The 13524-nt window shown below is 37.8% G+C and overlaps 1 protein-coding gene across 3 annotated transcripts in view; it reads left to right on the top strand.

Annotated features, from left to right (window-relative positions):
- Nucleotides 1-13524, top strand: part of PHLPP1 (PH domain and leucine rich repeat protein phosphatase 1) — a 212502-nt gene that overhangs the window by 174204 nt on the left and 24774 nt on the right. For all 3 annotated transcript variants that reach the window (XM_060170722.1, XM_060170723.1, XM_060170721.1), the window contains 2 exons: nt 6422-6622; nt 9146-9308. In XM_060170722.1, coding sequence (XP_060026705.1) covers nt 6422-6622; nt 9146-9308 — 364 coding nt within the window. The remainder of the gene's footprint in view (nt 1-6421; nt 6623-9145; nt 9309-13524) is intronic.

The raw sequence follows: 13524 nt of genomic DNA, 5'->3' as shown, positions 1-13524 counted from the left end.
GACACAGCAAAAGGCTGAACTTAAACTCTCTTTCTAAGGAGATTTCTTTAGCTCTGAGTCTTTCTGCTAAAACACAGTGTCATGGTTTTGATTATATAATATTGTCTCTGAGATATTACAGCTTTAGAATGGTATATTTTAATCTGCTTTACCTGGTAGCAGGTAACCAGATAAGAGAGGGGAATCTACTTTAAATTAGATGACTTTTAGTGATATCTTTATCTTCCTCTGAAAACTTCAGACCGATTTTATTAAAATTCTTATGACCTGAATCAACAATTTAAGTTTATGAGTTTACCCTCCATATTCTTCTTCGAGTTTTGTTTCTTTTGACTGGCAGCTCAAAAACTATAGACAGATGTAAAATATGTTAGACCATATTTGCTGAGAAGCTGACTGTGATTTTGTATCTTGTGGTCAGGGCAGGACTTGGTTCTGTGAGGGGAACTGGCAAGTATTCTAATCTGGATCTTACCGGCCTAGATCTCTCATCTTATCCCTTTTTGCTTAGAGTTGAGAATTTTCTTGATGGAAGCCCCCCAAAGAGTTTCAGATAATCAGTTTTCATCAACAGATGGGCAAGAGTGGGAGTAGATATTCCCCGTGGGTCACCAAGTTGGATGGATGAGGTGCTGCCATCCTTCTGTCCTTTCTGAAATCTCGGCAGTGGCTGGTTCCCTGTCCATTTCACATATGCACTCTCACATCATGGCCAGAGAGCTGTTCCTGATGAGGTCAGTCACAATGGGCCCTTTAAAGGAGAGTTATAGATTCCTATTGTGGGTGGGGATTAGGGTCTGTTTTTATCCTTGGTTGGAACAGAACAAGGTATTCTCAGGGGATGGGAATGGGGAGAGTGTATGTACAAATGAAGTACATGGTAATTATTAAAATATCCCCAGAGTATTAGTCACATTACAGACCATAAGTTTTAGTGACTCAGACAGAATATGTGTAAATATCAAGGGGACTAAAAGGGAATAGAAAATTTGGGAGAGCGTGATCGATTAACCATGACAACTGGTGGCTTTTGGCAAAGATAGATATTTCTGGCATTTTGAAGAGCTAAGTTATGCCTACACTATTTTTCCTGAGGGAAGAGAGCTATCTTGGGAAGTTCTGATGTTTTGAGAGCCGTAGTGAAATAAAATAGTGTTTCTCAGAGTGTGTTCAGAATCCCCTAGATTACTTACTAAACATGCAGATTTCTGGCCCTTATCTCAGTTCTACTGACTCAACTTGGCCAATCATCAGAATTCTTAATTCTATAGACTTTTGAAGACTTACGCTGACCTACTTAATAAGAATATCTGGGAGTTGAAGTTGAGAATCACATACCTTCAGGAACAAAGGCACAACATCACTTCTATGTGTTTTTGCCAGAAATGCATCACATTATTCTAAATTCTAATGATGATAAAACATCAAACAAATCTAAATTAAGACTGATTAGAGGAGACAAATGAGGCATGATAAGGAAATGGAATGTGTGATCCTAAATTGGATTCTGGACCAGATAGAGAACATCAGTGGTATAATTGATGAAATTAGGATATCTCTAGATTAATTTATAGTGTTACATCAATGTTAACTAATTCTTAATTAATTATACTTAATTTTTAAAATTAATTCTTTTCGAGTTCTTGTTCAACGGTTCATACATCTGTGTAACCTTTGTTCCTTTGCTCTGCAGGCTTATGATCTTTACTGCCCAAGCCAGGCAGATTTTCAGATCTTTCAAAATAATAGTGTGTGAGTTCTGTTAGGCTATACGTACGCACTTTCTCTTCACATGCAATCCTCACTATTATGTGATGTTGCTAGACAATGAATAATAGGCGTCCTTTTTTCAAACTGATAAGTGAGGTGTAGTAATTTAGTGGGTTTCTACCAGCACTTAAAAAAATGGCATAGAAAATATCAGTGTAAGGTAGAGTAAGGTTAAGTATTGTTTCAAGAAACTTTTGTTTCATTTACACATGTATATGTCGCATCTGTACTGGGTGGTCATGTAAAATGTATTTTGTACTCTTGGTTGCCATTAATGAAAAGTTTGAAAGCCCCTGCTTTAAGAGCTATCAGTCTTCTGAAGATATCAATAGATGAAATTGTCAAAAGCGTTGTGTTGTATGGGCAAATGATAAGGAATTTAGAGCATTTTGTTTGGCACCTCTGGAAGATTTGGGGGGCCAGAAATCAGGGAGTTGTATAAAAGTCAAAGAATTTTGCTGTGCTTAGGGTCTTAACCTTTTGCATTTTCAATAGACTTACAAGTCCCAGTACTGATGTGCAGAAAAATCATTTGAATGCAGAATGCCTGGTATGCCTGCAAATAGGTAGACCTGTTGTGGTACCAAATCCTGTGCTTTGTTTCAGGACAGAATTTGGCTGTAAAAGTTAAGGGTGTGCTGGGAATTACTGAAAAACAAAAACAAAACAAAAAAACCTAGATGAGCTAGAACAGACGGAACAGATTGTGCCAGGGAAGAAGAGAGTAATTGCTCAAGAAGCAAGGAGTGGATTTGTCTCACTGCTGTCATGGGCAACTTTCCAAATGCTTCAGGGCAGGAGTTGTATGTGAGTCTTTTCTCTACAAGGTTTGCACTTCCTGCTAAGAAAAGTTTTTGAGTACTGTGCTATTTATTAAGTTATTTTAGGAATGGAGTTTGAAGCGCTGTGCACATGTGGTCTTCACACTACCCAGCAGGTGCCCTGCTTGGCCTCCAGCTTTTTTGGAGAAGGCCTATGAAAATGTCCTCAGGAAAGTTTTATTATTACTGTTTTGATCAGTTGAATTTTGTAGGAAATAGTGGACTCTAAGATTGGTGAGATCTGGGTTTATTTCTGGCTCTGACACTAATTACTATTTAACAACAGCCAGGTAATTTGACTTTTCTCAGCTTCAGTTTGTCTTCTGTGAAATATAAGGGGGGCATCTCTGGGATGTTGAGAGAATCAAGTGAAACAGGAAATAGGAAAGAGCTGTGGTCTCTAGAGAGCACTTTACAAATGAGAAAAAGTGATATGTTACTGCTTTTCTCTAATGATTATAAGAGGGTTGCATAGTGAAGAGGGTTCTATGGATGAAAATCTCATGGCACATTAAACAAGTCTTTTATAGAGTTATTACGAAAACCTATAAGGGAAAAGCTTGAGGAAGTTCTCTCATATCATACTGAGTTGAGACCAAACTCAGTGCTTTAGGAATTTAGTTTTGGGGAGGCTTTGAAAGCAGGGGGTGGGGTTATACACCATATTTATTGAGTAAAACCGTTACCCATACTGGAGAAATTTTGCAAAATTAAAGTAGTTGCTCATTCTGATGGAAATACAACACCCAGACGATTAAACCAACTTAATTTGCCTCCTGCTGAAACATGAGGTTGTGGGACAGGTATTTTATTTTTAAAAGGATTGGTATTGAATTTAATTTCCCGGAGACTATTATAATCAAAAATGTTTTTAGCCCAATTGTTTGCTCTTTGACCGTTAACTAACACGATGATTCAGTCAGGCTTTATTCAATTCAAACTAAATCCTTTGGAACCAGCCCATGTAGCTTCAACTTAGTTTCATTTCCTGGAGTGGAGGGTGCAGGATTCCCGCCCCCCCCCCCGCCCCCCGTTTCCCATAAAGAGTATAAACTTCAATACAGGCAAATTTCAACAAGATGAGGGGACAAGTCTTTTTGGAAATCCCTCTTTTCCCTTCATCAGATGTTGTAAGGCGTTTTTAAAGTCCCTTTTGCAGTTTTCTAGGTGAGCATTCACTAGTCAGTCTTTTTTCCTTTCAAAGCAACTTTCCCTCTTTTTCTGGCCTAAAAATATGCAAATATTCATGAGTTAATTTCTTTCTTTTCTTTTCATGTATCTATAACTACATATTTCCTAGAGAATTGTATTTTAATGAGATTGTCAGAGTTTCCCAGCCAACCCCATTGCAAGATGTTTTAGGGCAATGCATTTTAATTTTTTCTAATTCTACACTGAAGAAATCTTAACAGGGTATTTAAGTCAGGTGATACAAATGAGACTGGTAAAAGTACTTTAAAGAACTATGGTGCTGGAAGGGGTTTCCGTCCTATGTCAAAACCATTTCAGAAACTGCATGAATGACCTTTATTTTCTTCTCTGTAGCACACACGACTATAATTTCCCATGACTATTTATGGTCTGTACAGACTTTTTCTTTTCTTTTTTTTTTTGTACAGCCTTTTTCTAACTTCCTTTTTTTTTTAATGTCAACGGAATACATGTTTCTTTAATGGAAAATGTTCTATTTTGGGGAAGCTGCTTTTCCTTAGATAAGTAGTGGAGTTGGGCCGTGTGTGTGTAAGTGTGTGGAGGTCGCAAGATTGGAGATTATTAAGTTAGTAGACTGAGGGCTTGGGATGACAGTTTTGGTGATGACGCCCGAATACAAAGATTTCTTTTTATCCAAGATTAAAAATAACTGTACCTGGTATTCCAGAGTCTTCCTTTTTAAGGAAGATTTTATTTTTTTTTACTAACATATGGTAAAATAGTCCTGAATTGAATGCTGAACATTTCAAACCTGGGTGGTTTTGAAACGAGAAAGGCAGTTCATTAACAGGGTAGTTCTAGGTAAGGGGTGGGGGACAAGTCAGCTTTGACCTTGGCAACCATGGCAGGTGAGTCCTGTGGGCTGGATGCTCTCCACGCTCGGGTCACTGCAGCTTCACTATGGGACACACGTGGTGGAGATCCACTGTGAAGCAGCAGGGTTGTCTGCTGAGCCGTGCACAGTTCCTGCTCTGTCCCTCTCTCCCTTTCCAGTGATTTGGAACCTGATCGCAGCAGGGATTCTGTTTCCGTTCCCCAGCTTTGCATTTTGCGTTTGTCTGTGTTTCACAATAACTGTGGAAGGAATTACAGTTTTTGACAGTTTTAGTTATCTCAGGTGTAAAAACATTCTTCATAGTTTAGCTATTGCTCACTCTATCATTTGGATAACCAGTAGCATATACATCTTGTTTTAATGTAAATTTTATTGAAGTATAATATAGATACAGAAAAGGGGCCATATCGTAACTGTAGCACTTGATAAATTTTCTCAAAGTGAACACACTCATGTGACCAGCACTCAGATCAAGAACCAGAATGTTATCATATTGGAAAAATTAGAAGCTGTCTCCTAGACACTGCTTCCCTTCCCTGACTTCTAATACCACAGATAAGTTTTGCCTGATTCTGAACTCTATAATTAGGGAATCATGCAGTGTGTCCTCTGGTATCTGGCTTCTTTTACTCAATATTATATTTGTGAGATTCATCCTATTGATACATGTAGTTGTTCTTCATTTTCACTACTACATAGTATTACATTATTTTACTACAAGAGTAAATTATCCCTTGCAGTTGTGAATATATGTCAGTAACATATGGTTTGGGCATCATACTGAAAAGGACTTAGTCACTATGTGATTTAGTTGTATTGTGATCTAATGTCTAATTATTTTATTACTATAAGAGCTCTTTTATTTTAAAATAGGCAGTTGTTTTTCTCTTTCTTAAGACAGAATATTAATTTTATCTTATCACTATCCCTTCGACTCCCCACCAGCTATAAAATTAATCACTTTCTCTCACCTTTGTGCTTCCATAAAAATTGATTTCTCTTTGTAGTTAACACATACAGATAGCTGCTGTGTTCATTATGGACAGTGGAGTCACATATCTGTATGCCTGCCAAAGCCAAGACCTATCTTTTTTTTGTTTTAAACTTTTTATTTTATATTGGAGTATAGCCAGTTAACAATGTTGTGATAGTTTCAGGTGCACAAAGCAACTCAGCCCTACATGTAGATGTATCTGTTCTCCCCCAGACTCCCCTCCCATCCAGGCTGCCACATAACATTGAGCAGAGTTCCCTGTGCTATATAGTAGGTCCTTGTTGGTTATCCTTTTTAAATACAGCAGTGTGTACATGTCAGTCCCAAACTCCCTGACTATCCCTTCCCTCCACCCTTCCTCCCGGTAACCATAAGTTCATTCTCTAAGTCTGTGAGTCCGTTTCTATTTTGTAAATACGTTCATTTGTATCATTTCTTTTTAGATTCCGCATATAAGTGATATCAAACGATATTTCTCTTTCTCTGTCTGACTTCACTCAGTATGACAATCTCTAGGTCCATCCATGTTCCTGCAAATGGCATTATTTGATTCTTTTTTATGGCTAGGTAATATTCCATTGTATACATATGTACCACATCTTCTTTATCCATTGCTCTGTCGATGGACATTTAGGTTGCTTCCATGCCAAGACCTACCTTTAGATTCATGTTTCTAAACCCAGTTTCTAATATGCCAGTTATCAATCAGAAAAATTCTAGGTTTGTTGAAGATTCTGGACTAGACCTGTGGCTTATCAGTGGGATTCTGTTGCATTTTTGTCATTGTAGCCTGAGATTCCTGAATGCATCTGCAAACAAACTGGAAACCCTTCCTCCAGCCACACTTTCTGAAGAGACAAACAGCGTCTTACAGGAGTTGTATTTGACGAATAACAACCTCACAGATAAATGTGTACCCTTGTTAACAGGGCACCCCCATCTGAAGATTCTTCACATGGCCTATAACCGACTTCAGAGTTTTCCAGCAAGGTAAAAGAAGATTACAGAGTGACATCCTTCATTGCATTTCTGAAAATGGATTCATAGATGGAAAGGCAAAAACTAACATGTTTATTTCCCAGATAATGTAAAGCTTGTTCCTCCTGATTCTTATTCACAGTGTCTTTTATATAAGCCATTGTCAGCATTCCCCTAAAGAGAGGTGTGTTCATTTTTCTAATATGAATGTATCCAAGCACCCAATTACTAGAATGTTCTTATGATTTTGAAATAAGGCATGTCATCTAGCAGGTATATTTTTTCTTTTGCTTCCTTTTAACCAGTCAAATTAAAAAAAAAAATGATTAACCTAGTATGATGTGTGAGAATTAGAACATAAACTAGGAACCTGAAGGTTCTAATTAGCTAATAGCTTTTGTATTTATGCTTGTGGTATAGAAAGCAATGGTGGCCTGTGCATTCTTAGAAACTGTGACATTACAAATAATTTATGGCTCTTAGAAAATTCTACTTTTAAGTCTATTTTAATTTTGATTTCTAATTTTGGGGAGCAGTGGCATTGTATCTTGCCTTGAGTGAAGCTTTAACAAGTTAGGTCTTAGAACTCACACCCAGACATCAAAGAAGCAAACACTAACCCCTCTGGTATTCTGCTGCTAACTGCGACTTAACACTGGGCCAAAGCAAAATACGGGGACAGCCTCCCTCTGCTAGCATCAAGGATACCAGTCTGTTGAAACCCTTACTAAAGGAGGGAGGCCCAAATATGCATTGACTTCAAGTATTACTCTATTTTTGTAGTATACATTTATTTCTTTACTTTTTCCCCCTCATTTGATGTTACTGATTAAGCTTTTCTTTCTTTCTTTTTTTTTTCTTTTAATGTACTTTTCTTTTACTGTGGAATGAGATGTTATTTTTGGAAGAAAACATAGTCGTCACATAAAAATAATATCTCTGAAAGGGCTCATGGTCCTCATTTGATGGTGAATGACTAAGGCCAGCAGGAGAAATGATCATCAGCTCAAATTCTGAGGGTATCCCCCACTGACCCATGCCAGTAGTAATCACCCTAACTACAGAGAATTTTTTTTGACCACCTCCTTTCTATGCTGAGGGATAGAAACTTCTTTGACATGTTTTCTTTCTTGGACCTGATGTCTATACTCTCAATCTTTTTTCGTGCCTATTACTCATTGGTTTCTCCACATTTCTTCTCACAATATGATGACAACATATTCAAATAATAATCTTACAAATTCAGGCTATCACAGATGGATTACTTCACAGTCTGTGCATACAGTGTTGTTTGTAGCATATCCTAATACCATGTTGAATGTTTATGATATTAAAAGATCTGATTTCATAAGATAAAAACTTAGTTCTTGTATCTTCGGCGTATATTTATTTTCAAGTAAGCAAATAAGGTAACCTTTATTTTTGAGAGAAAAAAGAAAAAAAGCAATAAAGTGTTTCTTGCTAAATTTTTTAAAAGGTTTATTGTGACCAATGAAACCACAGCAAGGAGAGGAGATACCAATAACTCTAAACTAAATGATTTAGATTGTAAGTTTGAGTTGCAGTCACTGGGAATCCTGCACTTGTTAGATTCCACCTTCACAAGTGGTGGGAAAAGGGCCAGAGGAGTGATAGATGCATTATAGGTTTGTAGAGGCAGAGGGTTTTTTCCCTCCAGATTTACAGAAAATATAAGAAACCCTAATTCTGGAGTTTTTCTTTATTGAGTTACTGTAATTATTGATTAATGTAATTAAATAGTAATTCTACATTATAGGTTAAGATTGCACAATACAAGACATTCTTAAACAAAAGTGTTAAATTACATTAGGACTTGTTATTAAGGTAAGATGAGAAAGATTCTTTCTTTGTAGGTGTTTAGCAGGAGTTGAGAGAAATTTCTTTTGGGTCCAGATTGAATTTGGGCATTGCCAGAGGTCGAGAGATGATCCAGATCACCTTCCGGCATCCTGCTTCTCATGACCACCTTGTTATCACAAGGGATGTCCAAGGAATTTGGGGAGTGGGGTTTCAGGAGAAAGCATATCTTCGTATAAACCATACCCTTTTCTACTCTATATATTCCCTTGAGGTTTCAGTGCCAATACGAAGAAATAATACTCTCACACTTTTAAAGCACATAGATTAGATTAATGCCAGCTTTTGACCCATTTGGGTAGGATTTTCACTGGAGTTCAGACTAAGCTACATAGTAAAGTGATTGTTGTCAGGATAACTCAATTCACACACAGAGTTTTCATAGGAAAAGGACGTCCATTTTTCTTCTTGTTGCCAATTCAAAGAGCTGAAGTTAAGAGTTTTTGTTTTGTAACAAGAAAGGAGGTATCAAAATACTTTGATACTCAAAAACAGTAGTGAAAAACTTGTCTGTTAAAATGACTAGTGCAAGTGAATCTTTAAAGAATCTTCAGTCATAGTAAATTACCTTTTGGTTCTCATTATCTATTATTTTCTTTCTAAATTTCCTTATAATTACTTTGTGACCTGCCCACCCTTGGATTTTCTCTCTTTCAGTAAAATGGCAAAGCTGGAAGAACTTGAAGAAATTGACATCAGTGGGAATAAACTGAAGGCCGTCCCGACAACGATCATGAATTGCAGGCGCATGCACACGGTGATCGCTCACTCCAACTGCATCGAGGTCTTTCCTGAAGTTATGCAGCTCCCAGAAATCAAGGTACGTGGGTTGATTCCATAAACTCCAAGCTTCAGGTCCACAAAGAGACTTGTTTTCTCTAGTTCATCGGTTCAGGATGTTCGCACCCTTGTTAGATTTCCTCAGAATGAAGATTTCTCTGTTGTCCTTGCTCCGTCCTTCCTCAGCACTGGGCTACACCTCTGAGTCGGCAGAGGGAAAAAAAAAAAAACAGTGATCAAAAAACACTGGACTGGGAGTGGGGAAAATTGTCTTCTGGGCTCTGTCCCTAACTAGCCACATAGCCACCTAACTCTTTCCCATCTGTCTAACAATACTTGTCCTACTTATTTCCAGGGTGGTTATGAGACTCAGAGACTGAATCAGGTTTGATAGTAGTTTGAGATAGTTAACAGTACCTCTGCACACCTCTCCCCCCAACTCCCCTAATTAAATAGCATACACCACCCCAGCACCCAATTAGTAATAATTCCCTATATAGATGTAGTCTCATTACTGTTACCATTACCAAGCATTCACTTCAATTTAATGAAACCTGACAGAACAGATAGTATTTCCATTTGGTAGGTGAGGAAACTGAGGTGCTGAAAAGAAAGTGGTTTCTATAAACTGAAGACAGCAAGTTGGTGGCAGAGACATTCTGCAGTTCCTGGCTCCTGACTCAGGGCAGTCTCATCGGACGAAACCAGTTCACTAGAATGAAAACCATCTAACAACTTTTTATTCTTTTTTTTTTTTTGGAGCAAAGAGTAAGAAGTTCTTTCATTTTGCATTTTAGCATTTCTGATGATTAGTTTTGTGCTTAATAAAAAGTAATTCTGGTTATAGACTAGGAGCATATTCTAATCTCCTATTTGAAGACACTTTGAATAGCATGAATAATTTTTCACCACAGGAGTTTTGTACATTTACATGGTTGAGGTGTATACAAGCCATTTGATAAGTGTGTGCGTGTGTGTGTGTGCTTAAGCCATGAAATATTTTACTGTGAGCGCACTGTCACCTCATACATGACCGTGTCATTTTAGAATACTTACTGTTAACTAGCAGAAATGTTTTATTTTTACTTTATATACCTTTTACAGTAGGTAAGAGGTGGGGCTCTGAAGGAAGACAGATCTAGAGGTGGATCCCAACTAAAAGCTGCTTAATTGCTCCGTTTCCTCCTATGTAAAATGAGGGAAAGAACACTGCTTCCTTTACAGTATTGCTGTGAGGATGAAATGAAATAATACATGTAAAGGATTTGAAATAGAAGTGGCACCTGGTAAGAGCTCTGTAAATGTTAACTATAATTAGTTACAAGACCTCGATGGGGTTCAACTCTGATGTTGATTATATGGAGCAACTGTTCTGGCTGTTGATCCACAAAATCCAAGAAATCTGTCACTTAAGCAAATGCTTCTTTGCTTCCATCGCAGGAGCAGTGTTGACAGCTAAGCTTTCCAGGGGCTGCTCCACTGCCCATTACTCCGTGGGGGGTGTGGTGTCTGTCACGGGGCCTCATTAAACAGGTCTCTGTGCACCGAGGTCTCAAGATTAACCTCCTGTTTCCTGGTCTTACTTTCTGCACCTGTCTTTTAATGTTATATAACTCTTAATCGTAGATTCTTTTTTTTTTTAAGTATCTGGTTTAAAATACAGATACAGATAGACGTTTAAACTTTTCAAGTTTTGACTAAATTTTGTAAAATACGAATGTTGCTCTATGAAAGCAAATCTTCTCTTAGACCCTTGCTTGGATTCCTGGATTCTAAACTTGGTGCCCTCGTGTTTGCATTTAATTCCTTCCCCTGTAACCCTGCTTTACAGCTCCTTTTCAAATTTTACTTTTGGTATTACTTTTTTTTTTTTTTTTTTACAGTTTTTCTTCTTTTGTTCTTTGATTTTTAACCCCAGATATTGTAGCTTAGCATTTTCCTTATGTTAAAAATGTCCAGTGTTTCTGACCCAGCTCTTCCATTACCAAGAGATATTTTGTTGCTGGGGTTTTATTTGTGGCGGGGGTGGGGTGGGTGCGGTGAGCAGTATCAAGTCTCCTTTATGTACAAAGTACAAACTTGGCAGCCCTGGACAGACAGTGGTATTGAAAAAGTAGTAGTTATATTGTTTGAGAACTCCGAAATGATATTTTAGTGTTATTTCATATGAGAATATTTTAAGTTGCTGTATAAGTATTTATGCAGATTTAAACCATCCAAGGGACTTCCCTGGCGGTCCAGTGGTTGAGACTTCGTGCTTGCAATGCGGGGGGCGCGGGTTCGATCCCTGGTTGGGGAACTAAGATTCCACATGCCGTGCAGTGTGGCCAAAAATAAATAAATAAACCATCCAAAAGAAAATTCCTGGTAAAAAATATTTGCTGTAAACAGATGATAAAATACCTATGAGAGTCTTGACTGCAAACTGAGCCCTAAAGCATGTTTCTAATGGAAAAGAAATCATGTTTTTTCCTAAGTTGAAGTACTCCAGCCGCTATTAAAATATTATCATTGAGTTAATAATCCTAGATTGTATTCTTATTGCTTCTTGAAAATAAAGTACAATAATTGTAAAGTATTTCATAAAAGGTATGAAGATCATTGCAATTATAAACATTAACAGATAATTTAAAGAGGGATAAGATCCTGGTATATTTAGCTAGTTCTCTGTGAGCAGTCTCATCTTTTCAGACGTTAAAGAAAAGTGCTTGTTCACTGCTTTGTTACCAAAGCTTTAAAACCAATTATCATTTAAAGGGTAAACAAGTTTTATTACTAAAATATATATGCTAAAATATAGTTTTTTATTTTACTTTATTTATTTATTTTTTTAAATGTAGTTTTTTAAACTTGTAAAATCAGGCCATTATTCATGTACCCCTAAAACAGAGACTATATGCATCCCCTATTCTTGGATAAAATTTAGGTCTGGCCTTTTCTCATTTTGGTGCATTTGGTGAGATCTGTTAAAGTGATCATCAGGCATCAAATTCTGTACTTGGGCAGGAAGGTCATATAAATTCGTAGGAAAAAAAATATTTTTTAGAGTTTTTCGATGAGCTCAAGTGCACCCAGAGTCATAGTCGTTTTGTTCCTTAGTATTGATATTATTGTCTTCACCTTTGTTTAGCACTTTCAAATTAGTCTTCCAAACCCCACCACCAGTCCTGTGTTCCTGGAGCAGGTCATGTTCTGTTCTGATTCTAAAATAGACAGACCTCCCTCTGGATACGGATCAGCTCTCAATCACCACAGAAGCCAGACTTGGCTTGGCTGGTCCCAGGCCGAGGTCCTCACGTAGGCTGCTAGAGCTGATGGACCTGAAAAGCAGAGGTGGCCGCGGGTGTGGCACTCGGCTTCTCTTCCTCAGGGGCCCTTCGCCGAACCACATCGCAGTCACGTTGATCATGTAGGAGTTCTGCAACAACACCAAAGCTTTTAGTTGAGTTACTTCCAGTTAGGGACATGGTCCTACCTTTTTTGAAGTGTGGTTTAAGCAGGTGAAAGAAATGTGTGACACATACAATGAATGAAGTTTGAAATTTAAACACTGTATATCAGCAGCTTTTGTCAAATTTTCCATTTCCCTGCGGTGTCCTGATTCTGATTACTGGGTGAACAGCATCTTTTAAAATGTTTTAAATTCTCTTCAGAAGGTTATTTTCATGTTTGTGCTGTGCAGTAATAAACCACTTGGATAAGCTGAGTGACTTCGTCTTTAGGACTGTTATTTCACTTCATGGAGTATGAAGTATTTTTAATATGCCACACTCTTGAGAACAATGGCTGCAGGAAGTTGAATTTCCCTTGGAATCAAGCCATGTTGTTGTTTCTAAAGTGAGATGAGAGTGAGAGAACCAGCTCAGTCATAGGACACAAAGAACATGGGGAAACGGCTAGGTCAGAATGGATGAAAGAAAAGGCATTAATTCTTTGGAAAGCAGGATAATGGAAATAAAGACAGATCAGGGGCCAGTTAGATGTCTAGTTTGGTAGAGTAGTTGACCTACTAGACTTAAAAGGTCATCTAGGAACTGCAGTATCCAAAAACCAGGAAGTAGGAGCAATTGTCATTATGGTCCTGGAATCTGGGTAATGGTTATTTAGGAATTCTTCTATCATTTGGGGAATCTGGCATCCATTCCTGTTTGGGACAAGAGCTAAGGAAAAAGGAATGAAGCAGTGTCTACCAGGACATGGCCGTTTAAGCCACTTTTCTCCCTGCCTCACTGGCGACTCACCAGCAGGAAGCTAGG

The sequence above is a fragment of the Lagenorhynchus albirostris genome, chromosome 14, assembly GCF_949774975.1.
Source record: "Lagenorhynchus albirostris chromosome 14, mLagAlb1.1, whole genome shotgun sequence".
NCBI classification, from domain to species: domain Eukaryota; kingdom Metazoa; phylum Chordata; class Mammalia; order Artiodactyla; family Delphinidae; genus Lagenorhynchus; species Lagenorhynchus albirostris.
Note: the sequence above shows the minus strand (reverse complement) of the source record. Positions and strands in the feature narration are given on the sequence as shown.